The following is a 21,275-nucleotide window of genomic DNA, read 5'->3' as shown; positions in this document are numbered from 1 at the left end:
CAATTGACAAGCTCACCCTGAATCTCATCTGACTTAAATTTACTAATTAGTCTACCATGCGAAACCTTGTCAAAGGCTGTACTACGATCCAAGTAAACAATGTATATTGCTCTTCCCTCATCCATCTTTTTGGTAACTTCCTCAAAAAAACTCACTTGAGTTTGTGAGTCATGATATTCCTTGCACATAACCATGTTGACTATTCCTAAGTGTTGGAGCTGAAAAGTGTGGCGCTGGAAAAGCACAGCAGGTCAGGCAGCATCTGAGGAGCAGGAGATGTTTCGGGCACAAGCCCTTCGTCAGTTACCGGGAGGGCAAAGGGCACTGAGGGATAAATAGGCAGGTGGGGCTGGGGGGAAGGTAGGCGGGAAGGCACTAGGTGGATGCAGGTGAGAGATAATTGTGATAGATCAATGGGGAGGGTGGAGCAGTTAGGTGGGAAAGAAGATGTACAGCTAAGACAGGTCAAGAGGGTGGTGATGAGGTGGAAGGTTGGATCTGGGATGAGGTGGGGGAGGCAGATTTTGAAACTGGTGAAGTCAGTGTTGATGCCGTATGGTTGTCAGATCAATTTTTGCTTCTCTAAATGTTAATACATCCTATCTTTTAGAATCACCTCCTACAATTTACCCAAACCGAATTCAGGTTCACAGGTTTTTCTTTACAACTCCTCTCACACAAAGGCACAACATTAGCCATCCTCCAGTCATCAGGCACCTCACCCGTAGTTATAGATGATGCAAATATTTCTACAAGGGGCTTTCAATTCCCTCCATTACTTCCCACAGCATTCTAACCTGTAAGACCTCTTGCATTGAAATGATTGCAATTTAGTTCTTTACAGTAACTACATTCTCTGACTTTCTCGTGTTTTCTTTTCTAATTGACTTGGTCTTTTCATATTGAGAACCTTTCCCATCAATCTGTGTATTTTCACTGCTGCTTAGAATTCCTCCATAACCCCCTCCCCTCACCCAAAAAAAGCAGGATTAAATCTCCCTTAATGAAACAAGGAAATCTACTACTGTGGTGCTCTGTCATTATTAGCGGGTGCTTGAAGTGTATTCCTTTGTCTCCACAGCTAAGCCAAAGCCCCAAGGGCAGTTTCACAACTCAGCAATACCAAAGCCACACAAGGAACAGGTCAGACAGAGAAGCACCACCAAGGGCATTGCTCCCAAAATAAGACAATGGAAGCACCTCACCACTTCAGAGGAGACATTAGCAACTACCTGTGAAGAGGAATGGAAGCTCCAAACCCATCGATACTGTCAGGATATTGCTTTGTGTAGAGAATCAAGACATTCCTCTGATAACCGTTTTCAGATTAGCATCACTGTAACTAGATTACTCCATTTCCAGATACGTTATGATTTCCCCATTTCTAATTAGCCTAATTGTACAGGATTATTATAAAAACTGGCTTCTTTCTCAGCTCAAGGAAGAGAAATTCTGATCTACCTGTACAGACTGTCAGTTCGGTGTCAGCTTAGACAATTTATCTTCCAGCCATATCGCTTGTAATAAACAGCATGTCAATTTCACCCGATCTGGTTTGTGTGATCTCTACTTTATTGGACAAATTTCTCCGACAGCAGCCTCCATAGAAATCATTCCTGGTATTCAATAACTGACTACACCTTCTAATTTTGTTAGAACAATGCCCAGAGCTGAATATTTATTTGATAGAGGAATAGCCACCAGAGATTTTTGAACTAATGTCTTACCTTTCCTGACAGTCAACTTTCTATTGAACTGTCATATTATCACTTTTCTAAATCTACTAGCCATCTCACAGTGTGCCTCTTATATGTTCTCATTAACATTAAGCCGTAAAAGAAGCAACTTTCAAAAATAATTCTATGTTTAAACTACCTTCCATTACATACAGAAAGTAATGTTAAAATGCAAAAACGTTTTAAAAAAATCAAAAATATAATTTTTAAATAAAATCAACCATGCTAATTAACTTAAGGTGAGAGGGGAAAGAAATAAAAGAGACCCATGGGGCAACATTTTCACTCAGAGGGTGGTACATGTATGGAATGAGCTGCCAGAGAAAGTGGTGGAGGCTGGTACAATTGCAACATTTAAAGGGTTTGGAGGGATATAGGCCAGGTGCTGGTAGGTGGGACTAGATTGGGTTGGGATATGTGGTTAGCGTGGACAGGTTGGACCAAAGGGTCTGTTTCCATGCTGTGCATCTCTATGACCCTATAAATCTAAACAACTCATCTTCAACAAATTTCTCTGATTAAAAAAAAATCTTCTCCAGAGCCAATCATGCATAGGACTGCCCAAAATGAAGACGTGACTCTGTCTAAAAAATACTGTTCAGCCACTCAAAAAAACCTTTTACAATGTTAAAAAACTGCTTAAAATGTATATGGTTTTTTAAAGCTTCTAAAATTAGAATAAAGAAACCTTCAGCCATTCACTACAGCCCTTTGAAAGGCTTGTTTTTCAACAAAGGTCCATTTGAAAAAAAAACTCTTCTTGTTTGTTTTAATGTTAAAGAAACTAAATGAACAAAAATCTTTTCTGGTGAAACATAATAACTGTATTTCTCTAGTCATCCAACATTCTCTACACCTACCAGCCTTGCCTTCACACTAACAGGAACATCCTTTCTCCAGACTCTCATTCTCTCATTTTGAAGGCCTCCCATTTTTCAACCATACCTTTACCTCTGAATACGCTCTCCTAATAAACCTTTGGAAGTTCTTGCCTAATACCGTCAAAATTGCCCTTACTTCAATTTAGAACTTTAACTTTTAAGATCAAGTATTTAACTACTAAAGAGCAGCTGTGCCGATATAGTATAATTCTATAAACACACCCTTGTAAAGTCACATTTAGTAAAATAGATTGTCTCATGGGCAAATGTCCAGTCCAGGAGGGAAAAAGAACATCGAGAAAACACTGTGTGAGAGAGTGAGTAGTGGGGAGAGATGTACTGCAGCTCCCAAACCCAGTTTCACGACCCAGCAATTGCTACTGAAAAACTAAAACTCAAACTCTGGGCTCTAAGGGGGTTCACCCCATCCAATCAGGCTGCTTCTCCTGTTCCAACTTTGAAAAAAAACACCCAAAACCTCAGAAACTGTTTCCTTTATGAGCTTTCAAGCAGACTGACTATCACCTCTGTCTCAACCTTTCTTCATTTAATAAAAAAGCTGAACAAAATACAGCTCTTAAAGCCATAGTATCATCACAACAGGGGCAGCATGGTGGCTCAGTGGTTAGTGCTGCTACCTTTCAACACCAGGAATCCACGTTTGATTCCAGCCTTGGGTGACTGTGTGGAATTTGCACAGGATTTTAGCATTGCTAGCCAGGCAGCATTTATTGCTCATCCCTAATTGCCCAGAGGGCAGTTAAGAGTCAACCACATTGCTTTGGGTCTGGAGTCACATGCAGGCCAGACCAGGTAAGGATGGCTGTTGCCTTCCCTAAATATTTTTCAAATGTTACTTTATTTTTGCATATTCTCAAATTTTCATACAATAAACCTTTACAACTTTCTGTTGTACATCTCCAGTTGATTGGATTTCCTACAGTGTGGAAACAAGCCCTTCAGCCCACACCAACCCTCTAAAGAGTAACCCATCCAGACCCATTTTCCTCTGACTAATGTACCTAACACTATGGGCAACTTAGCATGGCCAATTCACATGAACTGCACATCGTTGTGACTGTCGGAGGAAACCAGAGCACCCAGAGAAAACCCACACCAGAAGAATGTGTAAACTCCACACAGACAGTCACCTGAGGCTGGAATCAAACCGAGGACCCTGGTGCTGTAAGGCAGCAGTGCTAACCACTGAGCCACCCTTTCTTTCCTCTCTTAAAAGCCATCAAATCCAAAATCTAATATGGTCTTAGTCTCAGGGTTGCCTGTTCTGAAATACTGTACCTTTAACAATTTCACCAATGATTTATACTGGATGTGATTTGAGTTTATTATGTTAGTGTGCTATTAACATATAATCTTTGAACACATTATCAGCAGTTCTGTTGGAATGTACTAGAATTTGTGGATGATTTGTCAAATTTGAGCTGTTATGTAATGTCCTTCTTGACAAGCTTTTTATGGCTTAAAGTATACTTTTGGGAAATAAATTCATCCTTTATCCTTGATTTTATTTGGTGTGCCATCACTCTCTATATTATTGAAGTAATCAAATTGCTATCCTAAATATTCTTAAAAGCTTAATTAAGCACTTTTTAAAGCCCGCATTTTTGCATTGTATTTTGAAGTATTGTAATTTAGATGGTGGGGAGATGGGATCTATGGTGATTAATTGTTGACATTTTTACAGCAAAAGCTCAGTGAAAGATTAGGAAGGTTGGTTGTGTGCAGTTTGAGATATACCTTGAGGTGCCAAGTCTAATATTTTAGTAGATTGGGAATTGCAAGGATGATGTAAAGCAGAGGATTTGGACAAGGTTAGTGAATGGGCAGTGGCAAATGGAAGATAATGTAAAAAAATGTTAGGTTGTCCATTTTGGTAGGGCAAACAGGTGAACAGAATGTTTATTTTAAATGGTAAGCAGTTGGAAAGTTTAGGTGTACAAAGAGGTCTCGGTGTTGTTGTCAATATGTTACTGAAGCCTAACATGCAGGTTCATTGAGCTATGAGGAAGGCAAATGGCACATTAGCATTTTATTGCAAAAGGATTTGAGTACTGGAAGAGTGAAGTTTTACTTCAGTTGTACAGAAGCTTAGCCACACTACACCTGGAGTACAATGATGCAGTTTTGATCTCACCTCTGGAAACATATTGCTGTAGAGGGAGTGCAACTAAGGTTCACCTGACTTGTTCCTAGGATGGTGGAAGTACCCAATGGAGAGACATTGGGCAAACCTGGCTGTATTCTCTCGAGTTTGAAAGAATGAGACATTATCTCATTGCAACTTACAAAATGCTTCAAGGGATAGACAGGGTAATTGCAGGTAAAATGTTTCCTCTGGTTTGATGTCTAGAACCAACGGACACAAGTTTAAAATTAAGGGGAATGCCACTGAGAAGAGAATTTTTATTTTTACTGAGAGGGTTGTTAACTTTTGGAATTCTAACTGCTGAGTTGATCTTTATAGCCTATTTGAACAAGGGATCAATAGTGGCGATTCTACAGTCCTCCAGCCCCAAGTCCCCAATCTCGAGAAAATTGAAAGATGATTGCCAATGCCTTTGTAATTACCACACACTCTCTCTTCCTTTAGTATCCTTTGCATCTCACCTGGTCCCCTTGTCTTAATAACTGAAGTACAGACAACTTGTCTGATACTGCCTCCTTATCAATTTTAACTTGCTTGTGACTGAGTTTCCTCCACTGTTACTAAGGCCTGTTAAACATTAGCCTCACAGATAAAGACAGATGCACAGTATTAATTTCAACACCTTTAACCATCCCTTCTGCCTCTAAGTATAAATCTTCTCTCTTAGTGCCTAATTAGCCGTATTTTTTTAAAAACACTTCTTTTACTATAGATGTGCTTATAAAAGATATTGGGATTCCTCTTTATATTAACAGCCAGTCATTTTTTATAATCCCTCCTTGCTTCTCATTTGCTGTCTTGCCTCCTTTCTACACGTTCCATATTCAGCTTGGTTCTCAACTGTATTTACTACCTGACACTTACCATTTGGCACTTTGTTTCTTTAACTGAATTTCTATCCCACTATCATCCAGGGAGAACTGGATTATTGTCACTCCTTCCCTTTTTTGAGGGTGTGTACCCTGACTGTGCCCAACCATTTCCTCTTTGAAGGTCACCCATTGTTGAACCACTATTTTCCTTCCAACTCTTAGTTTCAGTCTATTCAACATTAACTCCATTTTCATCCAATGTCCCTACTTGTCATTAACCCAAACAAATTTTCCTTCATCCTAAACCTCATACTACAACAATCATGGGTCCCTAAGTACTCCCCAATTGTCACGTGATCTACTTATCTGACCTAATTGCCAAGAAATCAGACTAGCAGTGACCTCTTATTGGGCTGAATAAATACTCCTGTCGGCAACTGGCCTGAACACAACCAAGGAATGCTTGTCCTTCACAGTCTGTTTAAGCCAACACTGTTGAGGTGATATCCAAATATTTAAAGTTCCCATTATAACTATGCTATTTGCACCTCACTGTAATTTTCTTGTACATTTTTTCACTATATCTTTCCCACCAGCTATCAGTCTATATATTACAATGAGCAATATAGTTACACCTTTTTTTAATTCCTTAGCTCGAGTCAAATCAATTCTGTCCTTGAATCCTTTCAGACATCCTCTTTCTCTAGTACTCTAATATTCATGTACCACAATCATCACCTTTTCTGTTTCTCTTCCTTTCGTAACTTTTCCGAACACCTTACGAACAGATATAATTTAAAAATCCAAGCTGCTTTACGTTTGGCCAAGTCTTTGTTACTACCTCAACATTATAATCTCAGAAAGAAATATGTGTCTGTAACTCCCCAGTTTTATGAACTGGGGATTTCACGCATTCACATATACCGAAATCTATCCACAATTTTTAGACTTCATTATTTTCTCCATTACTCTGACTCCACGTATTAATTTACTGATCTCTCTTTTTAATGTTATCTGCCTCTCCTATTATGTCATGCACTTTTTTAGTATTACTTTTTAATATTCTCGTCTGGTTTCCATGTTCCTGCTGAGTGGACTTAAATCTTCCAAATGTACAGCAAGACATTCTCTCTCTCTCTCGCTGTGTGTGTGTGTGTGTGTAAATAACTCAGTCCCGGCTCTGTTCAACCTGTCCAGCTTCAAAAGTGCCATCTTTCCCAGAGCTCGGTCCTGTGTCCCAGGAATCTAAAGCCCTCCATCTTGCACTACCTTTCCAGCCATACATTCACCTGCCTTATCTTCCTAGTTCTGAACTCACTTATAGGTGATACTGGGAGTAATCTGGAGAGTACTAATTCTACAGTTCCTACTGACTCATTTTCTAAATTCAATTGCAAGATCACCTCACCCTTCCCACCTAGTCATTTAGAACCAATGTATGTTCGTACAATGGCCTCTGGCTGGGGAAAGAAGGGATACATGGAGAACAACTTGCGAGAATGAGATAATACAGTTTAATAGGAAGATTAGAGGTGTTGACCATTTTCTAGATGGGGAAAGTCTTTTCAAATCAAAAGCACAAAGAGACTGGGGACTCTGAGTACAAGATTCTCTTTAGGTTAACATGCAGGTTCCATTTGGTAGTTAGGAAAGCAAATGTAATGCTGGCATTCATTTCAAGAACTGAAAATGTGTTGCTGGAAAAGCGCAGCAGGTCAGGCAGCATCCAAGGAGCAGGCGAATCGATGTTTCGGGCATGAGCCCTTCTTCATGCCCTTCCTGAAGAAAGGCTCATGCCGAAACATCGATTCTCCTGCTCCTTGGATGCTGCCTGACCTGCTGCGCTTTTCCAGCAACACATTTTCAGCTCTGATCTCCAGCATCTGCAGTCCTCACTTTCTCCTAGATTCATTTCAAGAAGTCTAGAATACCAGAGCAGAAATGTAGTGCTGATGCTTAGGCTGTGGTCAGACTGCATTTGGAATACTGTGTGAGCAGTTTTGGATCTTGTATCAAAGGAAAGATATGCTGATGTTGGAGGGGTCCACAGACAATTTACATGAACGATCTCAGGGATGAAAGGTTTGTCATATGAGGAGCGGTTGAACATCTGGGTCTGTACCTGAGGGAGTTTACAAGCATGGGTTTGGTGATCTCATTGAAATTTATTGATGACCAATAAGCCTGTAACAAACACTACGTCTGACAAACAGGCAGAAAACTGGCCACCTGGATACATGAGTGCCAACTAGCCACCCACTATCACTAGCATCCTTACATACTGACAAAGAAGGACACCACAACCATCCTAGGACAGGCTAAACAGGAACACACATGGGAATTCCTAGAGGCCTGGCATTCAAACTGGAACTCCATCAATAAACACATATATTTGGACCCCATTTACCAACTCTGAAGAAAAGAACTGGAAATGATAACACTCACCTTAAGAGACCAAGACACAAATAGGAAGTAGGACAGAACACCAGCGCTTCACTAGAGGCTCACTGATGATGTTACCTAGCATGGCGACAAAATTCTTCTTTCGCACAATACCGTGGTACTTGCTTCTTATGGCGCCATCTTAAGTGCAACATTGTAAAACCTTTCACTGTACTTGAGTACTGTACATGTAACAATTTTATTAGCTGCCATGTCTCAGTTTTAATTGCTGAGTAAATGAGTAAGGTGACTTGGTGAGGTAACTTGGCTGAATACTGCATTTGCATGGTAATGCACCAGATTAGTCATCTGCTTCATAAATCTGTTTTTTACCTTGCACATTTTAAGTCAAATGGAGTTCCGTAGGATCAATCTGCCAGATCCTTGCTCAGTAATGCAAGAAAGAAAAATTAAATATTTTCAAGCATTACTTCATTCTTACATATCCTCATTTTCATACAGAAAAACCTATTCATTTCCACTCATTTATCTCCTATGAGTATTTTTCTCCCTTAAAAACCTGCAAATCCAAAATCTAGTATGATCCCAGTCTCAGGATTTCCTGAATTGTACCTAAACCAATTTCTTCAAAAATTTGACAAGATGTGATCTGAGTTGATCGTAAATGCGCCATTGACATAATCTATGATTACGTTATCAGCAGTTGTTAGAATGTACTAGAATTTGAGGATGTATTTTCCTTTTTTAAAAAGTTTTTATATAAATGTTTTATTGAATAAAAGATTTTAGGTTTTTTACAAAATTAAAAAACCAATACAAAATAGTATGACAACTTTATAATATAATAGCAATAATAGAAAACAAACTACTACTCTACTCCACAGACTACAGAAGCACAAAAAACCCTATAAAAATTACAGTTCAATAAATAACCAAAGAGAAAAAAAAAATAAATAGACAAAATAAAATTAAACCAAGTTATAACAAAGTAACTTAGACGATATTCAAATAAATTACTGCACTCAGCACAATCTCATCACAGCTCCCCACCACTGGGAGCAATAGTGACTAGACATGTATTTGTCCAGGATTCTTCCTCCCAGGGACCCCCAAACCGACAGACACAATCCTCACGGCTAAACAAAGGCCCTGAATAATATAGCCGATATATCTACATCATTATAATTCAAAAAGGACAGCCATGTTCTGTGAAACAATTCTGTTTTCTGATGCACCATACTTGTAAGGAAGTCCAGAGGTATGTGTTCCATGACTATCCTATGCCAACTCAAGAGTCCTGTGACCCAAAAGGAGGGATACCGGATCCAAGCTAACCTCAGTTCCTAAAACCTTTACCAAAGCACTCACTATGTCATCCTAACACCAGCGGATTTTGTGGCATGACCACAAGCAGTGAGTAAGAGAACCAACCTCCATTTTGCACTTGGGGTATATTGGGGACACTCCTGTCTTGAACTTTGCAAGCTGTTCTGGTGCCAGATGAGCATGGAGTACCTTCAGTTGAATAGCCTGGGTCCTATTACAAATTGAGATCTTCCTAACATTTTCTCAGATATCCTCCCACATCTCTGACGAGATTTCCACCCCTAATTCTTGAGTCCAGATTTTATATAGCAGTTCACTATCCTTCGAAACATTACTACCTAACAAGTGATAGAGAGTGCTAACCGAGAGGGCACCCGTAGGCCGGAGCACTCTCCTCTCCATGTCCGATTTGTAGGGATTAACCATTAATGTAGTCTTTTTTTATACAAAGTCTCTAAACTGGAATTAATGAAAGAGATCCTTCCTAAGTAGCTCGAACTTCTGACTCAGCTGTTCAAAGGACATCATGACCTCCCCATCAAATAGATCTCCCAAACAGAGATTCCTCTGGACTCTTAGAGCTTAAAGCCAGAGTGCATCAAACCCAGCTGGAATCCCGACATTCCCACTATTGTAAATTGCCCTTTCCATGCTTTAACTGTGTTTAGGACAATCAGGTTGTTGCAATAACAGTTCTCACCTTGTCCATAAACAACAAATTAACGAGGAGCATTTTGTGTGGGAGGACTCAACATCAAGCCAAACTGATCGCGGATCGCGCCAGGCCCATTCACTCACATAAGATAACAAGGAACTCAATTGGTACTTCCTAAAGTCCAGAAAATCTAGACCTCCTCTTTCTTGTGGAAGCTACAATTTATCCAGCTTAACAAGAGGCCGCCTATGATGCCAAATAAAAGATCCAAGCCAGCTGTAAAGCCTGTGCAGTGCTTGCCTTGGCAGCAAAGGGAGCATTCTCGTGGGACTGTAATAAGCGAGGAAGAACATTCATTGTAACCAGAGCTATCCTGCCCAACCAAGATATCAGAAGACCTTCCCAACTCTGAAGGCCCTGCCTGATTTTCTCTAGCAGCTGCTTGTAAGTGGCTTTATATAATTGATCGAAAACCGGGGTAATAAAAATGCCTTCATACCGAAAACCTCCCTGTGACTACCGGGAGGAGTAACGGGTTCTATCCTCAAAGCTGGATATAATAGTAAGACCCCCACAGGCATGGCCTCTGATTTCATGAAATTAATTTTATATCCTGAACACAAACCAAATAGATTAATCACTTGTATTAGGCGGGGCACAGATGTCATTGGATCGGTTAAAAAGAGAAGGATGTCATCTGCATAGAGGGTAATTTTATACCTGCCTGACCCTACCTCCAGGGCAGTTATATTGAGACGGGGAGGGGAAGAGAAGAGAAAGGGAATGATAAAAAAGGAACAGAGATAATTATGACCCCGACATATTAAAAGGAAGATCAAGATCACCCCCCGACAACCAAGTAAACCAGGCAAATTATAGGAAAAAATGGGCAGAATAGAATAATTGTCCATATAATTCAGGCCAATCAGTCTATTTTAGAGCATCCAAGAAGTCCTTTGCCTTTTCTGGTGAATCAAAGTTGAACATGGACCCTCCGTGGCTGAAACGCAATATTGCCGGATATCTAATGGCGTACTGGATATTCAGGTCCCTCAGCATTTACCTCATCAAAGGCGAATCGCAACCAAGAAAAGTCCTAAAAAAGCATAATTCATGATCCTTTATAGACCTAGCCTGGGGATCCTTCCCCAGAGCTCGAGAGGCTTTTAGCATCATCTGATAGTCTCTATAATGCAGCAGTTGCACTAGGACCAGGTGGGGGCGCTGGTCCGAGCCAGGCCAGCGCACTTCGACCCAGTGGGCCTGCTCGACCTGCAGCCGGCCTACCTTGACCTCCAGCCTTAGAAACTGTGGGAGCCATTGCTCCAGAAAGCTGACAAGCTGGCCTTCTTCCTCCCATTCAGGAAGCCCCAGCAACTGGATGTTCTTCCAATGACCTCGATTTTCAAGGTCATTGACCTGCTCCTCCAAGGCCCTCGATGTTCCAGGGCCTGAACCCAGCCCTCTGAGGATTTGGCTGCAGTCTCAGAAGCTGCAGCCTGTTGCTCTGCATCCCCCGTCCCGACGTTGGATCTCCAGGTCATACCTTTGAAGCATGACCGAGATCAATTCAAGCCTGGTCTAGGTCTCTTCCATCGACGAGTCGACCTTCTCTTGGAAGTTTGCGAGATCAGGCTTCGCTCTCAGGTGAGTCCTCTGGGGCGGCCGCAGAGGCTGACGCCGTGGCCACAGGTGCATCCATTGCTGTTGGGGGGAAGGGGGTCCCTGCCTGATGCGAGCCCTGTGCTCCTTTCCCCTTAGTCATTTTTTAAACTGTACCAAACTGTTCAGAACTGGTGCTAAGTAGTTCCAACAGTCAGGAAAGAGCTATTTTCAACAAATTGGACAGTGAAGGGAAGGTGAGTGCCCCAGTTTGGGGTCTGGTGCAGAGCTCAGCAAAGCAGACCTTCTGTGTCGCCACCATCTTGAATCCCCCTTTAAAAGCTTTTTATGGCTTCAAGTACACTCTTGGAAAATAAATTAATCTTTTGTCCTGGAATTATTTGATGTGCCATCACTGTAAATATCATTGAAATATTCAACTTGCTACTTCTTGAAAACTTAATTAAACACTGTTTAAAAGCAGCATTTTTGCATCATATTTTGAAATTCTATAATTTAGATGTTGGGGAGGTGGTGTCTATGATCATTAATTCCACCAACAAAACCATTTGTGTACCAATGAACTACAGGACAGGTGTGGAGGAGTTGTTAATATGTAAAACTTCAGTCATATGTTGTTCACTTTGAATTATTCACATTTTTTACAGCTGAAGCTTGGTAAAAGATTAGTAAGGTTCATTGTGTCCAGTTTGAAAATTTACAGTGAGGTGCTAAGTCCAGTATTTTAGTAGACCGGGAATGAATCCTGACAAGAGAAACAGCAAATAACTGCACTTAACATTCAGTAGTCTTTCCACTTCAACTGACTTCCATTTTCTAGTTCTGTGTAATCTCTCTTTTGGATCATTAGCCCACTGATTTATCCTTGGTTATTTTGTACAGTGTTTTACTTTAAGTTCAATTAAAAAAAAACAGCATACAACAATTTTAATTCATTTTGTCTAAACAAATATAGGTCCATTACAGGCAGAATTGAAGCATTTATCATAGAGATTAGAGAAATGGCAGAGAAGCTCGAAGATGACTTTGTTTTTCACTGAGGAAGATATCAGAAATCTCTAGAACCAGAAATCCAAGTGGTTAGGGAGAATGAGAAGTTAAAGGAAATTTACTTGTGCAAGAAGACTATGCTGGGGAAATAAACAGGGTTGATAAATCCCCAGGAGCTGAGTTTTCATTTCAATCATTCTGAAAGAAATGAGTATAGAAATAATAAATGCACTTGTGCTTGTTTTCAAACATTCTATCAATTCTCAATGATTCCTATGGATTAGAAGCAGCAAATTTCACCCTACTATTTAAGAAGGGAGTGAGAGCGAGAGAAACATAAACTATGTGACTGTTAATTTTGCATTAGAGTTGGGAGAATGCTAGAGTCCATTTTAAAGAATGGACAAATCTGGTTAATTAGTGATCTGACTGGTCAGCATGGATTTGCAAATGGGAAATTGTGTTTAAGATTATTGGAGTTTTTTGAAGACATGACTAACAAAATTGAAGTAAAGCTCACAGTGGTAGCATATTTAAATTTTCCTAAAGTTCTGGAAGTCTTCTGAACTAAATAGGAATTGAGTTAGAAAAACTAAATCAGTAGGGGTAGGAGGAGGTAATACACTGGCATGGATTGATGCTTAGCTAACAGTAGGAATAAATGCTATGACTTGTGCAGTACTGCAATAGTTGGATCAATAGTTGGGTCCATCTGCTCACTATATATATCAGTGACTTTAATGTGGGAACCAAGTGTAAGACTTTAAAATTGTGGATGATATAAAGCTAAGCAGTGATGTGCAAAGAAGATATAAAGTGGCTTCAGGAGGATTTGGACAAGGTTAGTGAACAAGCAAGGACATGGTAGATGGAACATAATATGGAAAAAGATTAAGTTGTCCACTTTTGTAAGAGAAACAGGTGTGTAGAGTATTTATTTTAAATGGTTAGCAATTGGGAAGTGTAGATGTACAAAGATCTAGGTGTCCTTGCTAATATGTCACTAAAGCCTAACATGCAGATTCAGCAAGCTATTAGGAAGGCAAATGGGATATTAGGCTTTTATTGCAAGAGGATTTGAGGAGAGGAATAGTGAAGTCTTGCTTCAATTGTACACAAATGTTTGGTTACATCATACGTGGAGTACTGTGTGTATTTTTAGTCTCCTTAAGTCTGGAAAGATATTGTCATAATGGGAGTACACCAAGGTCCCCAGGATGGCAGGAGTACCCAATAAAGAGACATTGGGCAAACTGGGCTGTATTCTCTAGAGTGTGAAAGACGGAGAGATGATTTCATTAAAACTTGGGAAATACTTAAAGGAATAGACGGGTTAGAAACAGGTTTGGATGTCTAGAACCAGGGGACACAATCTTAAAATTAAGGGGAACGTCACTGAGAAAATAATTTTTATTTTTACTGAGAGGGTTGTTAATTTTTAGAATTCTAACTGCTGAGTTGATGATCTTTTTTGATAAAAGGAGGAATAGTTGCAATTCTACAACCCTCCAGTCCAAAGTCCCAATCCAGAGATAATTGCCAATGCCTCTAATTTCCACACTCACTCTTCTTCAGTATCCTCACATGGTCCCCTTGTCTTATTAGACTTAAGTACAGACAACTTGTCTTATACTGCCTCCTTATCAATTTTAACTCTTGCTTGTGGCTGAGTTCCCTCCACTATTACCAAGGCCTGTTAGATAAAGACAGATGCACAATATTAATTTCAATGCCTTTAACCATACCTCTGCCTCTAAGTATAAATCCTCTCTCTTGGTGCTTAATTAGCCCTACTTTTTTTAATCACTTGTTTTACTGTAGGTGTGTTATAAAAGACATTGGGATTCCTCTTTATATTAACTGCCAGTCATTTTTTATAATCCCTCCTTGTTTCTCATTTGCTGTCTTGCCTCCCTTCTACATCCTCCATATTAGCTTGGTTCTCAACTGCATTTACTAACTGACACTTACCATTAGGCACTTAGTTTCTTTGACTGACTTTCTCTCTTATTTATTAAACATGGAAAACTGGAATTTTGTTCAATGTTCCCCTTTGCGAGTGTATGTGACCAAACCATTACCTCTTTGAAAGTCACTCATTATTGAACCACTATTTTTCTTCCAACATTAGTTTCAGTCTATCCAACAAAACTCCATTCTCATCCGAACTCTTCACTGTCCTATATAATCTTTTTCTCTATCCTAAACTATTATGCTACAATAATCACCCATTCCTAAATACTCCTCAATTGTCACTTGATCCACTTGTCCAACCTCATTCCCAAGAACCAAGTCCCAAATATAACTATACTGTTTAGATCTCACTATACTTTGCTTGCATGTTTGTTTCTCCACATCCTTCCTACTATCTACTGGTCTATATATTATGCTGAGCAATATAACTGCACCATTTTTATTCCTTAGCTCTAGTCAAAGCAATTCTGTCCTTGAACCCTCTAAAACATCCTTTCATCAAACTCATACCACAATCGCTACCCTTTCTCCTTTTCTTTCTTTCATAGTATTTCTGAACACCTTGTGACTAGAAATATTTAAAACTCAGATCTACCCTCTGTTCGGCCAGGCCTGTGTTACCACCACCACATCATAATCACAGAAAGCAATACGTGTCTGTAACTCACCAATCAATCACATACATTGAAGTGTATCCCCAATTTTTAGACTTAATTACTTTCTCCACTACTGACTCCACTTATTAATTTACCAATCTCTCGTAATATTCGGGAATTTTGAAAATCCAAAGAAGCCCAAATATATAAATAGAAAGCAGGAATTATCAGCAGTGCATCACCCGGAGGCCCACTGAAGATGTTACCTAGTATGGTGACGAAACATCTGGAAATGAACCTTCTAACTCAGTGAGCAAACCTACATCCACATTTCAAAATTTTATCTGCCTTTCCCAGCATGTCTGCACCTTTTTTTAATATCATGTTTTAATATTCTCTGCTGGCTCGCAAGCAACAGCAGAGTGAACTTAAATCTTCTTCAACAATACCAGCAAAGTATTCCCTCTGCGCGTGTGTCGTTCGCTGTGTCTGCCTGTCCAGCTTCTACATGTGTCACCTTCCCCCAGAGCTAGACCCTGTGTTTCAGGAATCTAAAGCTCTCCATCTTGCACTTTCCCAGCCATTTATTTATCTGCCATATCTTCCTAATTCTGAACTTATTTATAAGTGGTACTGGGAGTAATCTGGAGAGTACTACTTCACAGGTTCTGCTTGTTAATTTCCTAAATTCAATTGCAGGATCACCTTATCCTTATCAATGTATGTTTGTACTATGAACTCTGGCTGTTCTGAGGGAGGGTGAGCAATGTCCTGCAGCTGTTCTGTGACATAGAGTCATAGAGATGTATAGCATGGAAACAGACCCTTCGGTCCAAACTGTCCATGCCGACCAGATATCCCAACCCAATCTAGTCCCACCTGCCAGTGCCCGGCCTATATCCTCCAAACCCTTCCTATTCATATACCCATCCAAATGCCTCTTTAATGTTGCAACTGTACCAGCCTCCACCACCTCCTCTGGCAGTTCATTCCATACACGTACCACACTCTGCGTGAAAATGTTGTCCCTTAGGTCTCTTTTATATCTTTCCCCTCTCACCCTAAACCTATGCCCTCTAGTTCTGGACTCCCCAAACCCAGGGAAAAGACTTTGTCTATTTATCCTATTTATGCCCCTCATAATTTTGTAGACCTCTATAAGGTCACCCCTCAGCCTCCGATGCTCGAGGGAAAACAGCCCCAGTATGTTCAGCCTCTCCCTGTAGCTCAAATCCTCCAACCCTGGCAACATCCTTGCAAATCTTTTCTGAACCCTTTCATGTTTCACAACATCTTTGCAATAGGAAGGAGACCAGAATTGCACGCAATATTTCAACAGTGGCCTAACCAATGTCCTGTACAGCTGCAACATGACCTCCCAACTCCTGTATTCAATACTCTGACCAATAAAGGAAAGCATACCAAATGCCTTCTTCACTATCCTATCTACCTGCGACTCCACTTTCAAGGAGCTATGAACCTGCACTCCAAGGTCTCTTTGTTCAGCAACACTCCCTAGGACCTTACCATTAAGTGTATAAATCCTGCTAAGATTTGCTTTCCCAAAATGCAGCACCTTGCATTTATCTGAATTAAACTCCATCTTCCACTTCTCAGCCCATTGGCCCAGCTGGTCCAGATCCTGTTGTAATCTGAGGTAACCCTCTTCGCTGTCCACTGCACCTCCAATTTTGGTGTCATCTGCAAACTTACTAACTGTCCCTCTTATGCTCGCATCCAAATCATTCACGTAAATGACAAAAAGTAGAGGGCCAAGCACCAATCCTTGTGGCGCTCCACTGGTCACAGGCCTCCAGTCTGAAAAACAACCCTCCACTACCACTCTCTGTCTTCTACCTTTGAGCCAGTTCTGTAACCTAATGGCTAGTTCTCCCTGTATTCCATGAGATCTAACCTTGCTAATCATTCTCCCATGGGGAACCTTGTCGAACACCTTACTGAAGTCCATATAGATCACATCTACTGCTCTGCCCTCGTCAATCTTCTTTGTTACTTCTTCAAAAAACTCAATCAAGTTTGTGAGACATGATTTCCCACGCACAAAGCCATGTTGACTATCCCGAATCAGTCCTTGCCTTTCCTAATACACGTACACCTTGTCCCTCAGGATTCCCCCCAACAACTTGCCCACCACCGAGGTCAGGCTCACCGGTCTATAGTTCCCTGGCTTGTCTTTACCGCCCTTCTTAAACAGTGGCACCACGTTTGCCATAACTGTTATCATCAGGAATGCATCAAACCATTCTGGAGTCACATTGACAGCCACAGAGACACCTGTCTATTTCAGGAACTAAAGAATCCTGTAACAGTACTACTGTTCTTCCTCCACTCCAGTACAGCTTGGCTTTTGCTGCATTCCTCCAAGGATCCATTGTCCACACCACAATCAAGAATGGAAAACCAACTGGTGAGCAGGACCTCTGGACACTACCTGCTGGTTCCTCATGGACTGTCTAGTGGGTAGATTCAAGTTTCTGTGCTGTATGATTCTATGATCAACTAAGGTTTTATTTTTATTTGAGAACTAATATCACCTACATTAGTTCAACACAAGTTGGGGGACAGCACCTCAACTTCCACCGAGATTAACAATTCCAGATTATAACCACTTTATTTCCAGACAAAAATAGAGGAAGATGGTTCCACGCTCCTATTTATGCCTCCAGACGTTTTAAAAAATATAATTTATTGTCCCATTGCTGCTGGTTTCTTCCTACCAATTCCAGAATAGAAGAGCAGAGATATACTGCTGAGGCTGTATAAGGCTCAAGTCACACCACATCTGGAATATTCTGTGAGCAGTTTTGGGCCCCATATATTTTAAAAATGTGCTGGTGATTGGAGAAGGTGCAAGAATGGTTTGCAAGAATTATCACAGAAATGCATGCTTACCATATGAGGAGCAGTTGAACATCTGGGTCTGTACGCAATGGAGCTTAGACGAATGAGGGTGAATCTTGTTGAAAGTTATTTTGGAGAGGCCTGGATAGACGTAGAGAAGATATTTCCTGCAGTAGGAGAGACCTAGGACCACATTCTCAAGGTGAAGAGACAACCCTTTCAAACTAAACTTCTTCTGCCTGAAGGTCATTAATCTGTAGAATTCATTGACATAGAGGGTCACAGAGACCAAGTCATCAAGTGTATTTAAGACAGAGAGATTCTTGATTTCTAAGGGGGTCAGGAGTTATGGGGACAAGGTAGGAGAATGAGGTCAAGAAATATATCAGCTGAGATTGACTGGTGGAACAGACTCAATGGCTTAATTCTGCTCCCAGATCTTAGGGTCTTATTTCCAATAATCGACAATAATTTACTTTAGCAAGTTGAAAAGCTAACAGATATTTTAAAATGCATCAAATTAACATCCTATAAACTTGATAGATAATAAGATAATCAGTGATGTATTAAATGTTTAGTGACCCCAGCATTGAGCTGAGCTTTCCTGAGGAATGGAAAATTTGTCTACACAAAGTTAAGGTGTAATCCCTCCAGTTCCGAAGAGCAGTCATATCAGATTCAACGTCAATTGTTTATTTATTTCTCTCAACAGATACTGCCAGACTAGCTGAGTTTCTCTGTCATCTGTATTTGTTTTGAATTTCCAGCGTTTGCAGTATTTTGATTTTTACGTAATTTTGTGCAAGATATCCTCCTATGTTTGCTCATATAATTTCTATTGATTTTGTTATTGATTTAGAATGGTTAAAAATGGCAGACATTTATCCTGCATATTCTGAAACCAGAGCCAGTCACTGATAGTGGGTACGTGAAGGCTTGTCATTTTAAGATCTGGCCATAACCGAAGAAATACGAGCAGAACTAAGCCATTCGGCCACTCCAGCTTGTTGTGCCTTTCAATATGACTGATTTGCCTCGGGCTTCAACTCTTGAAGGACTCTCCTTCTCAATCGCTTCCCTTGCCTAAAGCACAGTGACCCTACGTAAACTTCTCCTAGCATTTCTCTCATTCCAGATTATGGTGACTTTACATTTTACTTCCAGAATTTAACCTTCAGGGACTTGTGGAGGCTATTTAACAGAATCATAGAATCTCTACAGTGCAGATAGCGGCCATTTGGTCCATCGAGTCTGCACTGACCTTCCAAAGAACATACCCCACGCTATTCCCGCATTTACGAAGGCTAACCCACTTAGCATACACATCGCTTGACACTTTGGGGCATTTTTTAACATGACCAAGCCACCCACCGACACATCTCTGGACATAATTTAATGATGAGACAATATTTTCCCTCTCCCTCCACTATTCTCAGACTCGACAGAAACTTTACCCTACCAATTATGTGTGTGCACCAGCAGTTATTTATGTTAGCTTAACGTTTTCTGTTGACCGCTGGTATATGCAACTTGGAATTCGCCCTCAAGGGCCCCCTCACCTGAACTAAACTATAATCGCCAAACAAAGGTTAAAGGCGCGGTTTCAAAGATATTGCTAGAATTCTGCTCTTCAATCCTCGAGTTTGAAGATGAACAGTTCACTTTTTCTCCTGCTTTAGTCAGGAGCTTCAATTGTGTAAATAGTTCAACTGTATTCTAACTTTCAAACATCGCTGTTCATGATCGAGAATCAATGTGTCTCAAAAACCGCATATTCACATTATCCCTCCGGCTGCACTGGCGCTTCTCCCACCTTTTTCACGGAGCCAGGACATCACTGTCCCTTGGGAGGGATTTTTGGATTTGTTGAGTAATTAAGGGCAGAATTGTACCGTTTTGCAGATATCTACATTTGGATGTACAGCGGGAATCGAGCCGTTTTTCTCTCAGTCCAGTCCAGGCTCAGCCCAGAAACCCTGCCGCGGTTACACACAGACACCACACTCTCACTCTGAGTGCTGGGCTGTCCTGCCTGCGGGAACTGCTCGCTTCAGCGGGAACAGTGCTCCGGCCTGAAGACATCAGCCACACAGACACGGCGTGAGTATTAACACCGCTCCTGGATTGCATTGGGTGAGGGTATCGCCCCATTGGGAGAGTGCAGCGACCGCGCTAAGTTCCAACCTGCGGCATCTGAACTCGCCGTGTCCGGAATCCAGCGGGAAACCTAGTGCTTCAGTCGATGGGAGGACTTCGGCAAACAGCCTGCACGTTGGTGGAATATGAAATCCGTCCTGAATCGTGGCTATTTCAGGAACCATAATAATCCCAGAGTAGGCCCCATAACGGCCTATTTAGAGAAGCTTCCCCGTGCTGAGTCGTCTCCTCCAGCAACTTTTTCTGCTCATCATACCGCATGTCCACTGGCATTATTTAGGCTCTTCTGAAATATTTAACTTCACCTCTTTTAATTCAAACAAGCCATCAGATAATTAAAACATCGTATCCAAGATTTGGTTATCATTCAGCGTTCAGAAGCTGTTTTCTCTGGCCCAGTAACTTACCTCCTGATTTCTCCAAAGCTGGTGCTACAGTGGCCGCTGTGCATCGACAAAGCCCACACGCCAATGCTCCTTCAGCACTTCTCAAATCTGCAATCAGTTGTGTTGAAAAAATAAACAAACTGGCATCCTTACCTCGTCTGTCCTGCATGTGGCACCAGATCCCCATAGCATTAGCATTGGCCAGTAATAGTTCAGTTTATTAAAAATGAACCACCTCGTGTTAAACAATAAACTGAACTATTTACCCTTCGGAGTCGTCCTTATGGGATATTACGTAACTGTCAGCAAACGTTCAGCACTATTCGCAACTCATTCAGATGCTGAATCATTCCAGCCCAAATGCATCAAGGCTTGGATAATATCTTACGCTGACAAGTGGCAAATAGCATACACACCCCAACTGCCTTGCAATGGCAGTCTCCAAGAGGGATAATTTAATCATCACATCTTGACATTCAGTGGCATTACTATCACCAAATTAGCCCTTATCAACATCCTGGGTGTTATCATTGGCCAGAAGTTGAATAAGAGCAAGTTGAAGTTTAGTGACTTTCTCACTCCCAAAGCATGCAATTGTATAAGACATTTGTTAGACCTTAATTTGAGTACTGTGTACAATTCTAGGTCCATGTAGCCATAGATTCGTACAGCACAGATTTGTATGAAAGATGTGATGTGCTGGAATG

At 40.9% G+C, this 21,275-nt stretch overlaps 1 protein-coding gene across 4 annotated transcripts in view; it reads right to left on the bottom strand.

Annotated features, from left to right (window-relative positions):
* The window catches only part of LOC122546750 (uncharacterized), a 70,699-nt gene extending 50,025 nt beyond the window's left edge, over positions 1-20,674 (bottom strand). Inside the window, exon 1 of one of the 4 annotated variants that reach the window (XM_087978459.1) lies at positions 20,590-20,674. Coding sequence is in view for 3 of the 4 variants with exons in the window: in XM_087978460.1 (XP_087834586.1) it covers positions 18,077-18,275 (199 nt within the window). In the remaining variant the exon portion in view is untranslated. Of the gene's footprint in view, positions 1-18,076; positions 18,299-20,589 lie in introns of those variants that run through there. The other 3 variants (XM_087978460.1, XM_087978458.1, XM_087978457.1) reach the window with 3 other exon arrangements.
* Between the last annotated feature and the right edge of the window lie 601 nt (positions 20,675-21,275).

This window comes from Chiloscyllium plagiosum, unplaced genomic scaffold (assembly GCF_037043375.1).
Source record: "Chiloscyllium plagiosum isolate Xiang-an unplaced genomic scaffold, Cpla_swu_hap1 HiC_scaffold_34, whole genome shotgun sequence".
Taxonomy (NCBI): Eukaryota; Metazoa; Chordata; class Chondrichthyes; order Orectolobiformes; family Hemiscylliidae; genus Chiloscyllium; species Chiloscyllium plagiosum.
Note: the sequence above shows the minus strand (reverse complement) of the source record. Positions and strands in the feature narration are given on the sequence as shown.